The sequence below is a fragment of the Marmota flaviventris genome, chromosome 8 (genome assembly GCF_047511675.1).
Source record: "Marmota flaviventris isolate mMarFla1 chromosome 8, mMarFla1.hap1, whole genome shotgun sequence".
Classification (NCBI taxonomy): domain Eukaryota; kingdom Metazoa; phylum Chordata; class Mammalia; order Rodentia; family Sciuridae; genus Marmota; species Marmota flaviventris.
In genome coordinates this window covers 87,248,805-87,265,275 of record NC_092505.1, presented here as the reverse complement: position 1 = coordinate 87,265,275, position 16,471 = coordinate 87,248,805, and the positions used below count along the sequence as shown (strand labels likewise).

The following is a 16,471-nucleotide window of genomic DNA, read 5'->3' as shown; positions in this document are numbered from 1 at the left end:
GAATAGTAAGAACTCATTTGTGGTTACTAAGTGTTGGTGTAAGTATAGCCTGAAATAATTGTTCTGAAGACAGCTTATTGATAGAGTTTAGATTACCCTTCAGAACCACACTGAGTGCTTCTAAATGTCAACTGGCTCTGTGAGAGAAAGTTCTCCATTTCTTTGTACCTGGCTGAAGCTAATTGGGTTTCTCTGTGTTTTGAGAGATGTTATATGATTTCTCTGCTAAAGATTCACTAGGAATTCTCCATACTTCTGATTTAAAAAAATAATAAAGATGGCTCAGGAATTAATAAAATGTGACAGGGAGGCCTTTTTTGTAGGGTTAGAGGAAAAATACCGTTATGTTGCTTTTACTTGGATAAGTCATTTACTGAATGCAAAAGAAAGTCTAGAAGCCACAGCATAAGTTTTGGTTTTCCAGGGGAAAAAAGGGGGTGTTTATTTAAGAAATATGATCAGGAGCAAAGAAAATGCCAGTGTTATTTCTTTAGAAGTATTATTATGGTGCAATCTTTTTGAGGCAGTTGAAATACATAAATATGAGTACTTTATCTAAACAATCACTCAAAAAGAAATCCTATGTAATTCCATCACTTGTAAATTAATAAAATCAAGCCACATTCTGCCCCCTCCCCGAGGATTACGGATATAAAAGTAATCATTATGGATGCATTCATTTTTCTACTGGAGATTTCATTTTAAAATTACTCTTTAATGTGAGAAGGTGATTCATAACCCCAGAGCATCAGTGGCTTCCCTACAGAGGATACCATCGTGGATATATTCACAGGAAGTAATCATCTTGAGTGGCTCAAATGATTATTTTTATAGTTTTCTTCTAGAAATTCTTCCAGAATTCTCATAAGTTGGAAGTAGGAAAAATGGTATTACTTTGCTGATAGGGAAGTCAAGGTTAGAGGTTAGTTCAAGGTCAAATAAAAAGTCATTGGCAGAATCAGGAACTTGAATCCTAGCATCTTTACTTGTACTTTAGCTCTGCTTCATGGACTCTAATCCTGTACTGTTGGTTCCATATTAATTAAAGAGTTTTGCATTTTGAAACCCTAGGAAAAAAATTTTAAAATCTAGAATTCTTATAGAATTCTATATTCTAAAATAGATTCAAAATTAGTTTTTATCATTGCCTTTTAATATGAAGAAGTCTTATGGTCTAATTCTATAACCCCTTTGTGTTGAGCTCACTTTGTGTAAGTTGTTTAGACTTCAATATCAGGTTTTTAGAGTCTCTATATGTTTTGGCATGAGGATAGCTTAGCAGATCTATACATCTGTCTCCTCAATGAATATGCTACCTGAGTAAATTATCTCCCAGGGTATTTGTGGCTCTGACAATATTTAGTCAGTTTCCTATCTTAGCAAACTTTAAAATTCATGTGAACTAAATTTATGCAAATCCACGTTTGTGGTTTGGCTCTGGTCAGCCTCAGGAAGCAGGATGCTTATAACTGCCACATGGAATGTGGTTTAAATTTTAAACCTGAAGTTTTATGGAGCAATGCAACATGCATGAGGACATCTTCAGTGGTGCTTCAAGGTACAGCAGGGATAGGGATAGATTACACTGTGCAAATTCTCATAAACTTCATGCATAATTCATGGAAAATCAGTATATGTCTAATCATAGCAATGTACATGATTTTCTTGCAATCCTTTCTTTTCTTTATTTTTGTCTTTAATTTGATAACTTTTATCCTGAAAGTAAAATATTTGAATGATTACTGCATGAGTAAGGGAAAAATCATGGGGGAAAAATGCCTAAAAATCACCTTGAATCAATATAAGGTGCCTTTTAAAATGACGTTTATAAAAACTAGCAATTTGGAAAATAAGCTCAATATCATTTTATTTAAAGAAGTTGATACAAAATTGAATAGATACTGACTGCAACTGTGCAAAAACGTAAAATCATGTTTGTAATAATGCAAAACAAAGATTATATAAACTGAAAAGTCCTAGGGATTGTGAGTGATATATTGTCTCTTGTCCAAAATTCCTGGAGAAGGGTTATGCATACTATAACCAGTGAGAAGAGACCCCAGAGGTAATTGTTGGTTCTCTAGCACTAACAGGTAAACCACAGAGAGGAAGGCTAGAGGCTGAATTTAGGAGGATCACAAAAGGAATCCCAAGAAACTGGAAGGGACAGTCAGGTCAGGAGAAGTTTAAATGGGGGGTAGAGTATCAGTTCTCAGATCACTTTTCCAGACAGTAACGTGGGAGATCTGCTAACATACCAGGATAAACTAGACCCACAGAACAGTTCATCAGGGACTTCAGCTTGCAGAAAGGTCAGCTCCTGTAGAGTGGCAGGGGGAGTGACATTTTCAGAGCACAGCGATCTACTCCCACAACAGAGAGCTGCTCAACAAATGCCGAAGGGCTAACTTCCTGGCTTTGTGCCAGGTGTGGAAATTTTCAAACGTCGTGGGTACAGAAGTAATAGTCCTGCACAGGAAGGTTTAACTTGTGAGTAGCACCTTAGGTTGGAGGACTCAACAAAGTCCTCCAAAACTGCAACCCAAAGGCAATACATGCAGGGTCTTACAGGTTACCTGACAGGGCTGTCTTGATACCTGGTTCTGGCCATTGAGAATAGTGTAGTGTCCTATGGCCTCAGAGGTGGACATTTATCCAAGGAGTGAGCGATTTCTCTTTTTTTGCAGATTAGTTTTCGGGTGTGTATCTAACTATCTAACTATGTATTTTCTCCCATCCCCCCATATGTTATTTTGAAGGAAGAGCGTATTTCACAGTTTACCTCTCTTAATTTATTGATGCTTTTCTTTATCGTACTTTTCTTTGCAATCAGGAATTTTCTCTTAAATTTTACCATGTTACATTATTTCCTAGCACAGCCAAAACTGTAACAAATCTCCCTGATAAGGAAGCATGATGAAGGGAAGTTTGGGGGTGGGGGGTGGGTAGAAAACAACTTTGGAAACTGTTCTCAAAGCCGAAGTCCCCTCCTGGGAACATACTGAGCAATGCTTTTTCAGGACTCTGACTAGGGAAAGAGGCTATAATGCACATCTTAGAGTTCTGAGTGCCCCCTCACCCCCCACTTGCAGCTCTGTATCAGTGCCAGCGCCAGTACCGGCTGTGGATAACAGGGCCCCATGACAGTACTGGCTTGTTAAGGGCCATGACTGGCTATGTCATCTCTGATTCTTAGCACCTAGAAAGCACTTATGAAAGAAAAAAAAAAAGCTATAAATATGTATGTGTACAATAAATGAGGGAGACACTTTGGATCATTTCCATAAAAACAATTTTAGTTTTTTTCCCAAAATCAACATCTTATGTTCCCCCTGAAGTTATTTTAAGTTACTTATGACTGAGAAAATAAAAGAAAACTTATTTTTTTTCCACATAGTTTCTTTTAGAAGCAGTTTCTAAAAGTAAGCAGTTCTCTTTCCTGAAACCTGAAAGTTCAAGGTTACCAGCATCCTCTGACCTGGCTCTCCAGATTCTACACTGCTTTCCTTGGCTTATCACACAGGAATAAGGATCTTGGGAACACAGCAGAGTTAAACCTAATTTTTTTTTCAGAACTCCAGAAAGTATTCCTTTACTAAATGCAGTTATACATTTTTCCTCACAACCCTGTTCCAGAATATTCATAGCAAGGTTTGCATGTCAAATTTCCCTAAATAATAGATTATTAGATTTTTTTTTGTTTCTCTATTTGCTCCCTCTTCTTTTAAGGAATAGGCTTTAATTTTGTTTATCTTTTTCCTGCTCGTTTTTCCTCATATTAATAGGACTTGAGAAGTCTGCTTATTTACAGAGACAAGGGGGACTTGTTCTTTAAGTCTCTGTTCTCTTACCATTCCGACTCTCCAAGGGGACTACGAGGCCCTCTAATCTTCGCTCCTCCTTCCCTCTAATCTACACCCCTCTATTCCTAGCAAAGCCATCAAAATATTTGTGATTTATTATATACTTGTACACACATATGGGCAGAAGGAAGGGCAAGGGCTGAGGCACAGGGGGAGAGAGAACATGTGGCTTGAGCAAGAGTGGAGCCTGGCATTGAAGTGGCATGGGACGGGGTGATAGGAGAGTTAGAAGCTGGCCAGGCACAGCCTGCAGGCCCCATGAAGAGTGTGCCTTTTATTTCAGACAGTGGGAATCATCGGGTCTCTTCACACCTTAGGTACCAACTACTAAGCCAAGCAGTGTTGGGGTCCACAGGGCAAGACTACTGTTATTCATGAAAGTCCTGACCCCAAGGGTATGATTTTAAATCAAATTCCTTGTGGTTTGAAGAGAACACTGACCATTCATGTTGGGAAAAATGAGTTGCTTTCTTTTTTCAAAAAATAAAAAATTTCTAAAATTTTAGACCTTTAGCTTAAAAATTTAAGAATATCTAACCCTGCCTGTGAGCTTCCATTTCCTTTATCTTGTGCTAAAAAAGGTGATTAACAAAATCCATCAACTGATGTAGCATCATTTGTTTTTCTTTTGGGACGACTCCTGTCTTTCACAAAAAATTACTGCACCAATTTTGAGAATATATTCGAAGTTTAAAGACAGAAGCTGGGAGCATAGGGAAGTGGTAATTGGACAACCCTTGACTGGAAGAAAACTACTTCTATGATTAGTGTTTCTCTACAAATAAAATTCACTAATTATTTACTAATTATACAAATGAGATAATTTTATTAGAAAAAAAAGGATGAATGAATGTTTTTTTCTATTCAGAGCATCCAGCACAAAGCCGAGATGGTACATTCTCTCACCATTTCTTTAATAAGTCACTTGTTCATATACTTCAAGAATGAGATCATTTGGTCAAAAAAATACCCTGATGAGGAATAAATACCAATTGTATTGACTGGTCATCTGTGCGTGTGTTTCTTAGATCACAAGATCGGAAGGAAGTGGTACTCACCCCGATGGGGGGTAGACCATGTGCAAAACTAGTGATTAAAAATGGGAATGACAGAATTGTTTTGGAGAAAGGGAAGGAAGCAATGGAGCATTAAAAGAAGCAGGTTTGCAAGAGCTGTGCTTCTGTCAAACCTTGTACGTGCAGTGTCAGAACAAGAGGCATCCAGAGGCAGGATCAGAGAGTGGTGCTGAGCCGAGGAGAAAAGACGTGACTGCAAAGTCTGGATGGGAGCAAAATGAAAGCCCAGCCACAGAAATGACAAGGTCAAGGCAAGGGCAGAGCGAGCACAGGCATCTAGGTCCTAAATCAGAAGAGAAGAAAGGGAAGTTTATGCTCCAAACTCTCCCTGCAGCTTGTTAACAACAATGAAACAAAACAAAACAAAAACTAGTTCAGTTTGCTTTTTTTTTTTCAGGTTTTGAGTTTAGAACATAAATCATTTAGTACAGATATTTTCAAGCCCTCCTGACAATTGAGGCTGACCCAATCAGTGGTGACTTCACCTGCTGGGTGTGTTAGAGCACTGGCCCTGACTTCCAGTGCAATCCCCAGATGCCCAACTGGGGATTGGCTCATAGTCACCATGACCAACTCGGGAAGATGACAAACTGAACCAGGTGGGGAAGCCCTGCAAGATAATCTGTAGAAAAACCGTTTGTGTAAATATGAAGGAAACCCTGGTTGGGCAGTCCAGAAGACTTCAAAGTCACTTTGCAAATCTTTAGTATCTGTGCCTTCATGTGTTCTGAGAAGTTGTCACAGGGTTTGTGAAAACCTGTTTTGAAGAATCAGGAAGCATCTTATATAAACCTTTCATAATCATCTATCACATAGCTGTGCTCCTGAAATGTGCACTTTTTTCTAGGTGAGTATTCTGGCTTTGACTTGGATGCTTAGCCTACTAATACAAGACACTTTAGAAGAGAGGATAAGAAGTTTTGAAAGTCAGGAAGGTAGTTACAGGATAGTGGAATGAACCTAAGACTGGAGACCACAGACCAGCATTCTAATATTGCCTGTGATGTGAAATAACTTGGCAAACACAGTCAAACTACTTCCCTACTTGGAGACTTACTTATTTTGCTTGAACTAGAGCCAAACATAATGGAACTCCTGGCAGCTGCTCCCTTTTATAACAAAGCTTGCATGCACACCTGAATTGCTCCCTAAGAGGTGTCACCAAACACGTAGATGCCCCCCTCTCATTCAGGGTGGCTGAGAATGGGCCCACAGAGCACTGGATTAGATTATCTTTTCAAGTTCCTTCCCATTCTGAAGTCTGCGGTTCTCATATTGATCAGATGAACCTACTTAACAAAAACTAAAAGAACCACAGCACATCTTCCAGTATGAGAGGTTGAATGGGTCTCCTTTCAAGTTACGTTCCAAATGGCTGAGCACTTTCAGAACTACCATCTCTGTCTGTTACTTTCATATGTCACATCATTTTTACGCTCAGCATGTCAGCTCACATCATTTCAATTATGCATTTATTTTCTCACTGACTAAATATGCTGCAAGTACCACTTTTTGCTATTACATTAAAAAAGAAAAAAAAACATAGACTATTTGAAAATGACTTCATAGCCTTGCATTTTTCAACTTGAAAGCCCAGGGGTTCCCCCCACCCTTTTTTTTCCTTAAAGAACCTAGGCTATTCATTAAATACTTACAAAAATATATATATATATAATGGTATTTCAGATATTGAATTGGAGGTGATAACTCATAAGCTCTTGGTGATAATAATTTTTAACTGGGCCCTGATGAGTTGCATTACTGTCTGGAAACTTGGGGAAGGTGGGTTGGTAGAGGAAAGTGGGGTGCACTCTATAGTGCTGGTACAAGGATGTAAGACAGACTCAAGGCTACCTGTCAATTATGCATTAGTGTCTATTATTTTAATCAGATGGGCATCTAGGTTAGGTTAGTTTTCAAGTTGGAAAGTGTAAAACAGGAGATAACAGAAGAGGTGAGCAGAGACCCACCCAGGCCTATGTCCACACCTTGCTTTCTTTTGACAATAGGTCATAAATTGGGACCCCAAGGGCAATGCACAAGTTATTTCAATTACATATCATCTAAATTTAAAAAAAATTTTAAAAATTGATTGTAAATACCCAAAGAAGCAGATTGTATTTCTTGAAAAATTAGCATGTGTAGTGTGGCCCTGAGCCCATTTTCAACAAGGTAGCAAACAGCTGGAGCTGGTAGGTGCTGCCCCCTCTAGGGAGGCAGCTCATACCAAGTAGCCACTGTCCTCCTCACTCCCAATTGCTTCCCGATTTCTGTACCTGGCTGATTTCAGAGGAGATATTGGCATCTCTGACCACAAAAAAATACTGCAATGTTTAAAATCATTATAACGCCAATCCAAGGGGATCCTACTGCTAATATATCTATGGATAGTAACATCCACTCTCACCACCACTCAGCTCAGTGCCTGCTACTTATCAATAACTTATTACCTGCCATACACCTGGCCAAGCTTTTATATTCAGGAATTTATTTAATTCTCCAACTACTTTATGAAGTAGATATTATTTTCCTCATCTTCAGGTAGAGTAGCCAGAGGCTAAGAGAAGCCCATTAATTTTCCCAAAATAAAATAGTTGCTATTTGCCTGCAGCCTATTCTCTCTCAGATCTCTGACTGTAAAGGTCCTGCCTGATCTTACCCACTGTGCTAGAGTGGCCAGCACACGTTCTGTCATTGCCGAGGATATCGTGTGGCATAGGAGCTGACATCAGACCTGAGTATCTGCTAGTCTCCCGTAGAAGGTGTGCAAAACACTCAGGAGCAAACTGGTGGAAACGACCAAAGTGAAGATGTCAGAATCTCACCAGTTCCAGCTCATCATTCGGGAAGCATGAGTGGAGAGAGTATCAGATACAACAGCCGTGGCCCTGGCTTCTTCTCCTGGCTCTGACCAGAGGAGGCTGAGCTACCTCCAAGGAAGTATTCCCATTTGAGCCTCACAACAGACGTCTGACCCAGATGGTATTACTCCTTTGCACAGATGAAGAAGCGGAAACTCAGAACACTTAAATTGCTTACTCCAAAGTCTTCTGCTTAGTAAGGAGCAGAGCCAAGACTAGAAACTAGGCCGGTGGATCCCTACTTTTACTCTCCCGCTTGGTCTGTGCCGCTCTGTGAAGAGTGAGTGACCCTTTGCACTGTCTGTCCTAATACTTTCAGATTTCAGCAAGCTCTCAGAGGATTCTGAAATGAATGTATTGGGTTTGCCCCTTGTGTTTTCTCTAGAGTCAGGTGATGCTCAGGGGAACTGGTACATGAAACTGAAATGCACAAAATTAAAGGAACAATAAAAAAATTGAGTTTACTATCACTTGCTCCCTAAATTATCAGTAACTTGGAATTTTTTATATTTCTTGATACAAATGGGGAATATTTAGGAATACAATACAGGCTGACTGTTTTCCCTTCAATAATTTTTTATTTAACTTAGTGGAAAACTTTCCCCTTTCCTTGTACAATATCTATTGATGATAAATAGCTTTTCAGACAAGATGGAACTGATTGGATTATAGTAGGGAGTCTTTATTGACACCAATGCTGATTTTAGATGGATTGCAAATAAATCTGCCTTGTACTCATTTAGCCATTTCTCATTGATCAGTCTTCTGTGAAGAAATCACTAATGAGCCTCCAACAACTGTGAGCATGATGCTGTGTCCAGGGATCCCCTGCTTCAGGGTCTTTAAGCTGAACAGGTTTTCTCCTTTCTGCAACTCTGGAAGGGGTTCTTGTTCTTGATGGCCAACTACAAAGTTCCAAGAAGGTACTGAGAGAGACTGCTTTACATGATATCAAGAGACAGGGTAAATGGGATCTGAATGATATTTAAGCCATCACATCGATATGGCCAAGAAAGCATAGAGTGCAAGGCAGGGACACTTATCGCCCTCATTCTTTTTGCTATTTATGAGTCTGAGACTGTGGTCAACTGCTTAGATGATGGCTGGGCCATGCTATCTGTTAGAACCAGAAGGAAGCTGTGTATCTTTCTGTTCATCTGTTGTAACTGCTCTTCCATTTTAATTTCACGATGGCCTTTATTTCCTTTTTGGGATTTATCCCCAGAACAACCACTAGGGCAGAGCTTCATCATGGCTCAAACGCTTATATGCTATTGTAGACACAAGGGGTGACTCTACTTTGATATAGCTTCTTTTTCTTTAGAAAAAGATCATAGAAGTCCTAATATCTATCACTTTCTATTCAGTCATCTCTTACAGAATTTAAGAGACTTTCAGAAAGGATTTAGACTAAGAAAAGTGTGCATTCTTTCTTTCTATGGGACATCTTATGCCTGGGAGAAGCCCTCCCTCTGAGATTGTGAGAGGAAAAGTAAGTGGTCCTTGATAACCACCTGTTAGTCCTCACTGTGTCTGTGTCTGTGTGGAGGGGTGTTTCCCTTTTGACAATGCCTATGGGTCAAGAGGGAAAGAAACAGTTAAAGAGTGGTTGCCTGAATGTCTATCTCTATGAGGGTTCAATAAATAAATGTTGGCCAACTATCATAATCCCTGATAATTATTTTATGTATTTAGAGCACAAGGCAAAACTTCTTAACCCACTTGTAGAATGACTAGTGGTGGGCGATGGTGCAGAGCTGGCAGGAGAGGTGACAGGAAGCGCATTGTATGTCATGAGGGAGGGCTGGTTTCCAGTGCTCTTTGTGATTAACAAGTGACCCTGGGAAACTCCATTCACCTTTCTGGATCTCAAAGTTCCTGTTTGTTAAACTGAAGTTGGGGGTAGTGGTGCGTTGTGTAAGGGTGACTAGCTATTTAAAATAACCTACATGACTTACACCTTATAAAGCATTTGTATGTATTTTATCTTGGGCTTGTTGTTGTTGTTTTTGTACCTGGGATTGAACTCAGGGACACTTAGCCACTGAGCCACATCCTCAGTCCTATTTTGTATTTTATTTAGAGACAAGGTCTCACTGAGTTGCTTAGCACCTCTCTGTTGCTGAAGCTGGCTTTGAACTCAGGATCCTCCTGCCTCAGCCTCCAGAGCTAGCTGCTGGGATTATGTATTTTATCTTAGATAAATTTCAGGAGATGGGAAAAGCAGAGTATTATTTTACAAATGAGGAAACTGAGCTTAGACAAGTTCGAGATCACAAAGCTACTGTGAAGAATTTAGACAGATGGCAAACTTGGGCTTTTAAAGTCACTTTTGATTGTAAATGACTATGGTTTTGTTTTCAGTATTATTACATTGTTTGTCTATGAATTCTAGTTTTAAAATTTCCAGATAATGCCCTATTGAAGAATGTCAAATTTATCAAAAGTCATGTATATATTTTTTCCCTTTTAAAACAGCATTAGTGCGAAGCATAATGACAAATGTTTGTAATCCCAGTACTTAGGAGACTGAGACAGGAGGATCACAAATTTGAGGCCAGCCCAGGCAATTTAGTGAAAACCCAAAATCCATATCGAAATAAAATTAAAAGGTCTGGGATGTAGCTCAGTGGTATAGTGCTGCTAGCATATGTGAAGCCCTGGGTTCAATCCCCAGTACAATCAAAAATAAAAATAAAAAGATTGCACTATTTTCTCTGGCTATAGTTCTTAAGTATGATCTAGGATCAGCAGCAATAGGCTGAGGACTTAGAAATGTAGATTTTCAGGCCCCACTCCAGATCACAAAATCAGAATCCCCTGGAGGGGGACCCAGTCATTTCTGCTATAATAAGCTCTCCAGGGGAATTGGAAGCAGCTGAAGCTTGAGCACTACTGCTCTGATCTTGGCGCACTTGTTCTGGATTAACTGGCTGACATTCGACATTTCCCACTTTACTGCACTGAAGGATATGCAGCTGCGAGTTTGAGTCCCACATCCAACAAACCCAACACGTTTTGCTAAACCCATTTTTGCAATGCTTGAACCGATTGCTTCACCTATAATTGTATCCTTCATGTAATCATAATGTTCTATAGTTTTATGTTAGTATTTGTTACCTCCTTAAAGTCTACTTGGAATTTCAAAATATTTGAGAAGAAAAGCTGTCTAGGTTCATCGTTTGATAAAAATTTGAATTAAATTGACTCTAATTAATTTAAAACAAAATGAATTATTATTTTTTCAAAGTGGTTAATGTTTTAAATTTTACTAAGGGTACTTGACTAAGGGTACTTGACCCCACTAAAATCTCAGTAATTTCAGAAGAAAATTCATATTCACATGAGATGGATTTCAAAAGAAAATCCCCTCTCCTCTAATCAGGAAAGAATATTTTCATAATAAAAATTACCCAAAATATATATTTAAATTTGTTCTTTAATATTTATTCTAGAAAGCCAAATATTGTATTCATTAATTATAGATTTAATATTATCATGCCAAATGTCTGGGCTTTAGAGGCATTAAGATTTTATTTCAACATATTTTCTTTGATTAATTTCCTATGCTTGAAGTTTAAAAACTCTGGGGATTTCTGGAAGAAAATACAGACTCTGATCCCAATGTGATCATTTATATTTAAATGACTCTGTGTGTGTGTGTGTGTGTTACATGGCACCTATTACTTTAGGACATCAACAATAATTTATGAGTTCTCTGGGATATTTTTAAGTGCACCCCAAATTAATTTTGCCAATAAAATTTCACCAAGAGAGAGAAGCACAATGTTGCCTTTCAAGAATAAAAACCTTTCACATTTCCCCAATTTTCTCCTTTTTTTCCATATTGAAATAACACAGACTCATCTTTTACCCCCTTGAATGAGGGCAGCTGGGGGTTGGCGGGGGAGGGGGGGAATGCATATATTGTGCACTGCTTTTGTTATTTATTTGCTTATATAAGCAAGACTGTGGGCTTTCTGAACAAGTACTAGACTTCCAAACCACAGGACTGATAAAATGGCACATAGCTTGCACAGCATGTGTGGACCACAGCTTCTAAGTGATGGATGGAATGCGATTAGTTGACTTGTGCCCGTCATAGCACTCCAATTATTTTATTTATCTTCCTTAGATTTCCTTTCAGCATCAGTTACTGAAAACGCTATTTGCAATTACATGATGGTCAACAAATTTCTACTAGGTTTCTGCAAAAGATACAGCTTGAACATAAAGATTCTTAACAAAGTTATATATAGGGCTACAGAGCTTTAGTTTTGTTATATATACTGTGTAAATTATATCGTATGTATAACCTCTTATCTATGCCATTCCTGGAATATTACAAACACACAGTGTGTCAATCTATTAAACTTAGGGATAACTTTTTTTTGTAGTTTTAAAAAGACTAATTACAATGTGAGGTACTAACATTGCCATTGTTTTGACTTAAGATTTGCTCACAATGTGAACGTCAATAAAAGCTTGCTAAATGGAAAAGGACCACTCTTCCTGCCAAAGGCCAACACCACAGCCAGCTCACATTCGTAATCCCTCATATTTGGAATTGTGTGTTATGAATGACTCAGCAAAGCTGGGCCACCACCAAATGGAACCAGAATTGCAGAGGCCCTGGAGGACACTGAGAACATCAAACCCACCATCATTCCATCTAGTAAGGAAAGTGCTATTTTCTGAAGAAGCAGGAAAATTGGTTTTCTTTAAGATTCCTTAACAGTTAACAAGTTTGTGGAAGTTACCATAAGATAAAAAGAAAAATGACACAATAATTTCCTTGGACTTTCTACTCCAATGATCTCAATATATAATTTTGTAGTTTTCTGAACAACAAAATTATTTAGTTAAAGCACAAAACTTGGGCCAAAAAGAAAAAAGAAGTGGAAGGAAGGAAGGAAAGAAAATAAAAGCTTTGAGGAGGAAGATAGTAAAGATATGATAGAATAAAAAGATAAGAATTTGCCTTCTACATGATTAAAGAAGAGATAAAATAAAATTTCATTTTTATATAAATATTTAACAGAAAAAAACACATATTTATATTCTCTTAATATACTCCATTGTATTTTACTAGTTTATTTGTCAGTAGATTTGGTCCTTAAGTCTATGGGTAGATCAGTTGGAGATGGCGATTGCAGGCCCAAGTAATTTATCTGGCATAGTTAAAATAGAGTTAATAGCTCAGGAGAGCACCCATGCGATATCCCTACTCGCCTTATTAACCGAACTGACAATTTGGCACTGAGTGTCAAAATACAGGGCCAAACCCACACACCCCCTACGCTGTTTTACTCAGAAGCCAGAGAGTGGTGATAAGGCAATACCCTCCCTGAGTGCGTGAACCCTGTAAGAACATATCTGCACCTCCACAGAGCTGCTTTGTGTAGCCAGTTGTTTAGAGAAGACCTCTTCAGTTGCCTTAATTATTCCAGGCTTAACAAACAAATCTCTAAATTTATTGTTTCAGGCTTTGACCTTCTGGCGGCCATTTTTCCTTTTTGTCAGAAATATACACAATGGCTCCTTTAATGTAACCACTCTGATACAAAACAAACTGCATGATTAGAAAACTGTCCAAATCCCATTTGCCTGTCTATAAATTATAGATGACTTTCTTTCTAATCTCCTAATCTACTCAAATCCCTTTGAATTATCACTCTATTAACACTTGGGTTTATGTGGCCTCAGATTCAGTACCATTTATACATTAAATAAATGTGCAGTTATCATGTCTTCTTGATAATTAACAAAGATGTTAAGGACTGATGCCAATTCGGTGTCATGAGCTGGACACCTTCCACTACCTGGTATGTTTTTGTTTATGGTCTATTAAGCAGTTTTCATTTCTCCTTATGGGCCCATATAACATCCAAGCTAGAGGTCTCTCAAGTTATTGGCAATATTACAGACTATTAAGTAGCCTTTTCCTTTTGTTTTTAAAAAGTCATTTCTAAATTTAAACTGTAGACAATCTGAGGAATTACATTGGTCAAGACAGACATTTAAAGTTCTCAATTTTCTACCCTTAATCCCCTGTCCTCGAAATCATATTTGTTGTTTTATAAGATACATTAATGGTAGGGTGTCTCATTTTCAGAATAATGTACTTTTTTATTCTTATTTAAACCTTTTATTTTCCCAAATTATCATTTTTGTTCTGACTCCTTTTTCCCAATGGAGATATTAATATTTCAAATTTATATTGTTCTGACTTTATTTTTCATTGTTCTTAACATACAGAACATACATACATCTTGGTATGAAAGAAGTATTGGCATGCAGAAAGAAGTCAGTGGGTCAAACACATCATAGGGAGAGGTTTATTTGCTCTCACAGTCTACCTTGTTATGCAGGCCTCAGCTAGACAGGCTAATAAAGCTGTCAGGGAAGGGTGAGCTCCCAAAGGCTTCAGGTGTCAAAAATCTACAGTGCAACAATAGAAAATGTACATAAGCATTCACTTACCTGCTTTTGATCAACAATTATTTCGAGGTCTTCATCACTGCTTAGTTTTCCATATCCTTGTTCTTTACTTTTCTTGTGAAAGAATAATTTTAAATGATCATTTAGTTTCTTTCCATTAATAATCTTAATTCTCACATAATATTTTTTAAAGATAAAAGTCTTTACTTATCCTCATTACTAGTCATATGCATCATCCTCTGTCCATCTCTCATTACAACAGCAAGTGTTTTCAAACTGCTGGCTTATCATTATTATTTTTGCTTAACCTTCATTCAAATTATGCCTTTAATCATTTTCTCAATATTCTTATGCTTCCCTTGTATTTTGTAGTCAGAAAAAATTATTTTAACACTTTGAAATAAATAAGCAATTCCTTGAAGAATCCTAGCACATTTTTTCTTAAAGATTGAAACTTCATTTGTAATTATACTATGCTTAAGGCTTCAACTATTAAATGTTTTATTTTAATGTCTTAAATGTGTTTAAGAACAAAAAAAGTATTACACAAATCAGATAATAAATCTTCAGATTTTCAATATTGTCTATGAATCAGATGGATGCTGACATTGGAAAAAACAACTCAAGTAATTTTTCAAAGATAAAATAAATTTCAAAACTAGGTAGCTCAAAAGTTGGAAGAGTTCAGAGTAAGTACATCTAAAAAATGCATGTTATTGGCATTTTGTTATTTTTCTTGTTCTTATTATTGGTCCCAATCACCACTCCCATCCAACTCCCCCATAGCAAAATCTATAATTATAAGTTCTAAAGTTGGAAAAGAACCTAGATTGTGACAATCAATTTGCAATTGCACACTTCAGGAGAATGACGGTGTGTTTGAGTTCTTTCTTTCCCCCAGTGCAGCAGCTGATGGGAATACAACCACTGCCATCTTTCTTCTTCATACCAGTAACAAATGGATCATAAAAATCACTACACAATTAATTATAGTTCATGTTTTTGGCAACCTTGCTTTAAATATTAACTACATCAACTAGAATTGAGATAATTAAAAATATTTTGTATACTTCAACCTACTGTGTCATATTAGGATCCCATCTATCTCATTAGGGTAAGAAATATATCTTTACACTGTGGGACACAATTCTTATCTGTTTATTTTTCTTTTATAGCATTTCAAAAACCAGATTTTACATATTTACTCCCCCCATAAACATACCTCTTATTTCTGTGTTTATCACTGTAATAAGATAATTCTGAATCTTCAAGTATCAGAATGCACAAATAAAATTCAAATTCTCATTCATACATTAATGAACTCAGCCACTTAGAACAGAACAGATGGCCACAATATTTCTCTCTATTTTGACTCTTGTCCTCATTTGAGGTTCCATTTCAGGATTGATGGAAAACAAAAAGAGCAAGGTTGGTTTCAGTCAAGCTGACTTCCTTCCTGTCACTTTGTTTTTATATCCTTTCAGTCCATTGGTTGCCATAAGATATTGTCCAGAGACCCTCTAAAGCAAAACATTTCTAAACGCCTTTCCAAATATTGATCTGTATACGTACCAAGTAGCTCATTTGCATGACCCGATTTCTGGACAAAAGGACATTAAGTAGAGATGGAATGTGAGTCCTTCCATCCATTTCACTGTCAGACATCCCAGAATTCCTTGCACCAGCGGCGGTGGCTTCATAGCCAGAACTTGCTGACCAGAGAACCACAGATCTTGCCCAGCAACAGTATTAATAATGTACAACAATAATTGATGTATTCCTGAATCATTGTCTTGACTTTGTAAACATTGTGAAATTTTTGGCTAGCACAAGAAAACCATTGAAATGAGAATTTCTTTAACTAATTTTCAATCTATGTATCTTTATGCTCTCTGACTCCTGTTCCCATTTCATGTTTTTTCCAAGATCACTTATTGTTTATTATACAATTTCTGTATTTAATCATTTGCATACGGACTGCTCAGCCTCCTTATCATAAAAGCTTTCAATTTTCTCTTTTTAATCCCCTGCCCCAGACTTTCTTGACAAACGCTGCTAATGGATATAATAACGTCAGCACTCACAAGACATTATTCAAAATTGCAATTTCTGCCAATATCAAATTCCACCTCTCCAATTTAATACCACCTCCTTATCTGATTTAGTAGTAAATTTTCCTGGGAAGAGGCTGGGTCAGAGAAGGAGCTTATATCCCCAACTATTCCAAGTA

At 37.5% G+C, this 16,471-nt stretch overlaps 1 protein-coding gene across 5 annotated transcripts in view; it reads right to left on the bottom strand.

Annotated features, from left to right (window-relative positions):
* Positions 1–15,906, bottom strand: part of Pex5l (peroxisomal biogenesis factor 5 like) — a 166,932-nt gene extending 151,026 nt beyond the window's left edge. For 4 of the 5 annotated variants that reach the window (XM_027942162.2, XM_027942166.2, XM_027942163.2 and 1 more), the window contains exons 1-2: positions 15,814–15,906; positions 14,284–14,355 (exon numbers count right to left, since the gene is read on the bottom strand). In XM_027942162.2, coding sequence (XP_027797963.1) covers positions 14,284–14,355; positions 15,814–15,906 — 165 coding nt within the window. The remainder of the gene's footprint in view (positions 1–14,283; positions 14,356–15,813) is intronic. The other variant, XM_071615448.1, reaches the window with a different exon arrangement.
* Between the last annotated feature and the right edge of the window lie 565 nt (positions 15,907–16,471).